Raw genomic sequence first — 5,000 nt, 5'->3', positions numbered from 1 at the left:
ATTCAGGAAAATGTTTTATTTAAGCAATGGAGGAAAAAGCTCGTTACCCAGGAACCAAAGATGTTCAGGAGATCTGTGTGTATACAGGCTCATGTTATACAGCTCTTAGATGACGTATTACACAATATGATAAATTACCGTGGACTAACAGTTCTTGTGTGCGCCATTAATGACCAATAATTATCAAAATGTGATCAAACGTTCTTTATTTTATTGTGTGGCACATTTTTTCTCCTTTGCTGCTACGACTGCTGCTCCCACTGCTGCTCCCAGTGCTGCTCCCAGTACTGCTCCCACTGCTGCTCCCAGTGCTGCTCCCAGTGGCCCTAAAATGCTCCCGAGGCCCGCTCCTATCCCAGCAGCCCTCAGGATCTTGTTCTTCGTCTGTGCCCGTCCTCTCGTTTCTCCTTCTCTGTCAGGAGACCCAGGACCCTGACAGAAACAGTATAAATGGAAGCGCTGCACAGACTAAATAATCGACTCGATCTTTGAGGAAACAAAGAGAATACCAAAGGTGGGAAAAACCCACAGTGTGTTTCGGTTAAAAAGGAAAGCATCTGAAAGGGCTCCTCTAAACGCTCTTCCTCACTGAGAACCAAAACAGAACCTCAAACGTATTCAGCTGAAGAACGACATCAATGCAGAGCTGTGGCTTCTGAGGTATCTGGAGTATTTTCTGCTTTCCTGTAAAACTCCAGGGAATGCAGGAAGCTTGCTCCGAGCTTACAGGAACCGACAGTCGAACTGGCTGAACAGGATCAAAAGATTTCACCTGAGCTCAGTTTCACTCATCAGGTAAAGGCTGTGGACCGCAGTGAGCGTCGATCAGTAAAAACAGTAGAGTTTGTACTTTACTGTCTGTGTGTGGTTTCTTCATGTCAGAACACCAACAGCTGCTCATTGTTGGGTTGTGACCTTTCAATATGAACACCTGTAACTTCATATTGTCAGGTCTGACACCAACCACAGGTTTTCTCAGCAGGAACAATCAAAGCCTTTGTTTTCCTGCAGACTGTGTAAAATAAATCTGTTTCCAGCTCTGCGTGGTAGGGCTGGCTATCGACGTCGACTTCTGCGTTCAATTTGATTGAATTCAGACTCAGGCGGTCAGAAACATCTTATTTATTCATTTATCAGCACTTATCCATATTTAATATCCATATATTAAACCGAAGCTGACACTGTGAGACTTCATCAGAGGTGTGAGCGCCACAGCAGAGGCCTTTGTGTCAAAGTAACTGAGGATCAAACAGACACACATGAAGCAGATGTTCTGGCTTCTTATAGCAAATAACCTTAAAATATTCTGCAGTAGAACAAAAACTGAAGCAAACCATGAATCAACACGAACACAACAGCAGACTGGTGCATAATGAGCAGAGAATAATGCAGAAAACAGAGATTTGATGGTAAACTGGTCTGTGAGTACAGAGACAGAGCCGTGCAGGAAGTGGGATTTTATCGTGGTGGAAGCAAAACAGCCAAAGTCAGAGTGAGAGTGACGATGTTTATCATCATCCTCTTTTGCTGCTGCTTCAGTGAATGTTGGTCAGATTGATGAAACCTGCAGCATCAGAGTCAGTGAGCTGTCAGCTTTTAGCCCCGACGGCGTGTCCGTGCCGTCACACAGGACACAGCCAGCTTGTAAGCTTTGTAATCCTGAGCAGCACAAACATGGCCGGCACCAAAGCTCGTAAGTACATTTAAAACTTTTGATTTACTGTTTAGACAAACTTTCTATCATAAAATACAATCTAGATAAAAAGTAGAAGTTAAACCTTTACTCAAAAAGCATCTCTAGACCCAGCAGTCTTAGCTAATTATAGGCCAATCTCCAACCTTCCTTTATATCAAACATCCTTGAAAGAGTAGTTGTCAAACAGCTAACAGATCATCTGCAGAGGTTTATTTGAAGAGTTTCAGTCAGGTTTCAGAGCTCATCACAGCACAGAAACAGCTTTAGTGAAGGTTACAAATGATCTTCTTATGGCCTCTGACAGTGGACTCATCTCTGTGCTTGTCCTGCTAGACCTCAGTGCAGCGTTCGATACTGTCGACCATAATATATTGTTTGTGACTAGGCTAGTGTAAATGGCACCGGTGTGCACGGCTCGCCGTCCACGGCTGTTGGATCCACTTTTGGTCTCCATGTTTTTATTGTTTTTGTCACTTTTATTGAACCACGCTGACTCTCTACTGACCTACGATCGTGAAACTCTGTTAGATATTCAACTTGCCTTGCGGGCTCAAGGCTGGAGCCGAACAACAACACCCTGATAACGACTGTGTTGAGTCTGTTCCCCCCATTCCATGCAAGGCCACCTGGGTTGGCTGGAAGACTGTTTACTTAGCCTGGCAGGGTGAAGGACACTGTCTCAGCTGAACTCTGGACACGCACACACACACACACACACACACACACACACACACACACACACACACACGCACACACACACACACACACACACACACACACATATACACTGATATGCACGCACTCATCCCCCCTCCCTTTCCAAACGCCTTCGACGCTTATTCCCCTCCGATGCTGACGGTGGATCAAGGAGACCAGCGCACAGGCTGCAGGCCCGGATGTGCTGTCTAAATCGGCTGTCTCTCACCCTTTACCCCCCCTGTTACTTGTCATGTGTTCTTTGGTGTATTAAGAGTTGTTTCATGTGCAGAGGTGTTTTTTTCTGTTCTCAAACTGATCTCCCTGTTGGAGCTCAGTCTGGGGGGAGTTATTTTTTCTCCTTATCTTTCCTCATGTGGTGCATTTTCCATTGTTAGACCTCTCTGACCTGTCTCCCCATGTGATGTTTTGTGTCATGTATGTATCGTCGGAGGGTAAGATGGCGCCGCCATTGCGTGCAATAGGTCGGCAGCCTTATGAAAGTGGCATTTCTGGTAAAAAAAAACAACTACTAAGTAAAAAACTACATTTTCCACGAAAATGACATCACTTCCGGTTTCGGGCAGGTAATGGCGGAAATGTGATAGTTCGCACTGATGTCTATTCCAATGTAGGAAGTGTTACGAACAGCTGATCGGATCGGCAAAGCGTGTTTATGTTTTTGTTCCTGCAAGCGCTTTGATGCAGTTTTTGCAAAGCTATATGTGGAAGGAAACCGTGACCGAGGACAAGCTGATGACATGAGATGTAAGTACAACTCCTCCGGTTTCATATGCAAAAAAAATTATTGCGCTAGCTTAGTGGTTCCGGTTCTACGGGGATTTAAAAATAGTTACGCATTCCCATATATCATTGTGATGTTGTTTATTCTATTACTCTTGTTCTCTTCTGCTTGCTTTCTTTTTTCTTTCTCAGCAGGTGATCCAGGTGATTGATATATGCATTTTCTTTTTCTTTTTTTTTCTTTTTCTGCCCATTCTGTTGGTTTTTGGTTTTTGCCCTTCTCCCCCGTCCCTCTTCTCAGCTGTTTCTCTTACTTTCTCCCCTTCTTTCCCCCAGTCAAGTCTGTCCCGTATTCAGTAAGTGAAAATAAAATAAACAATAAAAGGTGAATCAAATGGACCATTACGGCAAGGCTGGGATGGTCAGTTTGGTAAAGTAAATCCGTTGGGCATCTTTCTTTGCCTTTAGACAACAATTCTGATGCAAAAGAGCCAAACGGGACAGGCAAAAAAAAAAAATAGCTACGCAAAACGGATCGTGCCCGTGCCGACCGGCTTTAAAGGGTTAAAGTACAATCCTTAATGTTTTCTGTGTGTGTGGTGGGGGACGCCAGAGGGAGTGTTCGCCCAGGGCGCCAAACAGGCTAGGACCGCCACTGGGTGGAAGAAAAGTCTAAACGCAATCGTTATCAACAAATGTAGCATATTTGCAGCTCTGGAGGCCAGGATTACTGAATTGGAGACTCTGCTTCGCACCTTTCATTCACCCATGGCTAGCCAGGCCCCTGTAGCTGGTGCAGTCTAAGATAGCGTAGGCCCGCTAGCTGTTCCCTGGCAGACCCCAAGCAGCTGGGGAAAGAGGGCGGCTGGGTGACGGTGAGGAGGAAGCATAGTCCTAAACAGAAGCCCAAGGTACACCACCAACCCGTTCATGTGTCTAACCGTTTTTCCCCACTCGGCGACACACCCGCCGGGGGTCAAACTCTGGTAATTGGTGATTCTGTTCTCAGACATGTGAAGCTAGAGACACCGGCAACCATAGTCAATTGTCTTCCAGGGGCCAGAGCAGGCGACATTGAAGGAAATTTAAAACTGCTGGCTAAGGGTAAACGTAAATTCAGTAAGATCATAATTCACGTCGGCAGTAATGACACCCGGTTACGCCAATCGGAGGTCACTAAAATCAATATTGAATCGGTGTGCAACTTTGCCAAAACAATGTCGGACTCTGTAGTTTTCTCTGGTCCCCTCCCCAATCAGACCAGGAGTGACATGTTTAGCCGCATGTTCTCCTTAAATTGCTGGCTGTCTGAGTGGTGTCCCAGAAACGATGTGGGCTTCATAGATAATTGGCAAACCTTCTGGAGGAAACCTGGTCTTGTCAGGAGAGACGGCATCCATCCCACTTTGGATGGAGCAGCTCTCATTTCTAGAAATATGGACAAATTTATTAAACCCCCCCAAAATATAAAAATAAATAAATAAAATAACTGTCTTTACTCAAGGAGTTCCACATCTGGGTCCATTCAAACCCTGAGACCCTTCAGTGTGCACAGGGGGAATCTGCTCTCATCTGTGAACAGCACTCGGTGGTGGACCTGTCAGTTCTGACAGGCTATAGAAAATGCAAACTGGGGACAAATATAGGATATTGGTTCCTCAAGTCACCCTCATGAAGTCTGTTTCTGATTGGTTGGTCAGAAAAGGACTACTGGAGGTCATTTTGCAGTTCCGCCAGTGTAATGCTGCTCGTCCTTGTGCAAAGCCGCAGATATTGGTCCTGTTGATCAGTTGAGGGCCTTTTATGGCTCTGTGCAGCTCTCTCAGTCTCATTGTCCTGGAGTTTGACCAAGCATTTTGAGGTG

The 5,000-nt window shown here is 45.5% G+C and overlaps 1 protein-coding gene across 1 annotated transcript in view; it reads right to left on the bottom strand.

Annotated features, from left to right (window-relative positions):
- Positions 1-210: 210 nt before the first annotated feature.
- LOC146624906 (GTPase IMAP family member 9-like) overlaps positions 211-5,000 on the bottom strand; it is a 6,256-nt gene continuing 1,466 nt past the window's right edge. Inside the window, exon 2 of the mRNA XM_085364811.1 lies at positions 211-372. Within this exon, the coding sequence (XP_085220937.1) occupies positions 211-372 (162 nt within the window). The remainder of the gene's footprint in view (positions 373-5,000) is intronic.

The sequence above is a fragment of the Diplotaxodon limnothrissa genome, linkage group LG10, assembly GCF_057381915.1.
Source record: "Diplotaxodon limnothrissa isolate DT_005_m linkage group LG10, D_limnothrissa_male_GT1.1, whole genome shotgun sequence".
In the NCBI taxonomy this organism is placed as follows: domain Eukaryota; kingdom Metazoa; phylum Chordata; class Actinopteri; order Cichliformes; family Cichlidae; genus Diplotaxodon; species Diplotaxodon limnothrissa.
Note: the sequence above shows the minus strand (reverse complement) of the source record. Positions and strands in the feature narration are given on the sequence as shown.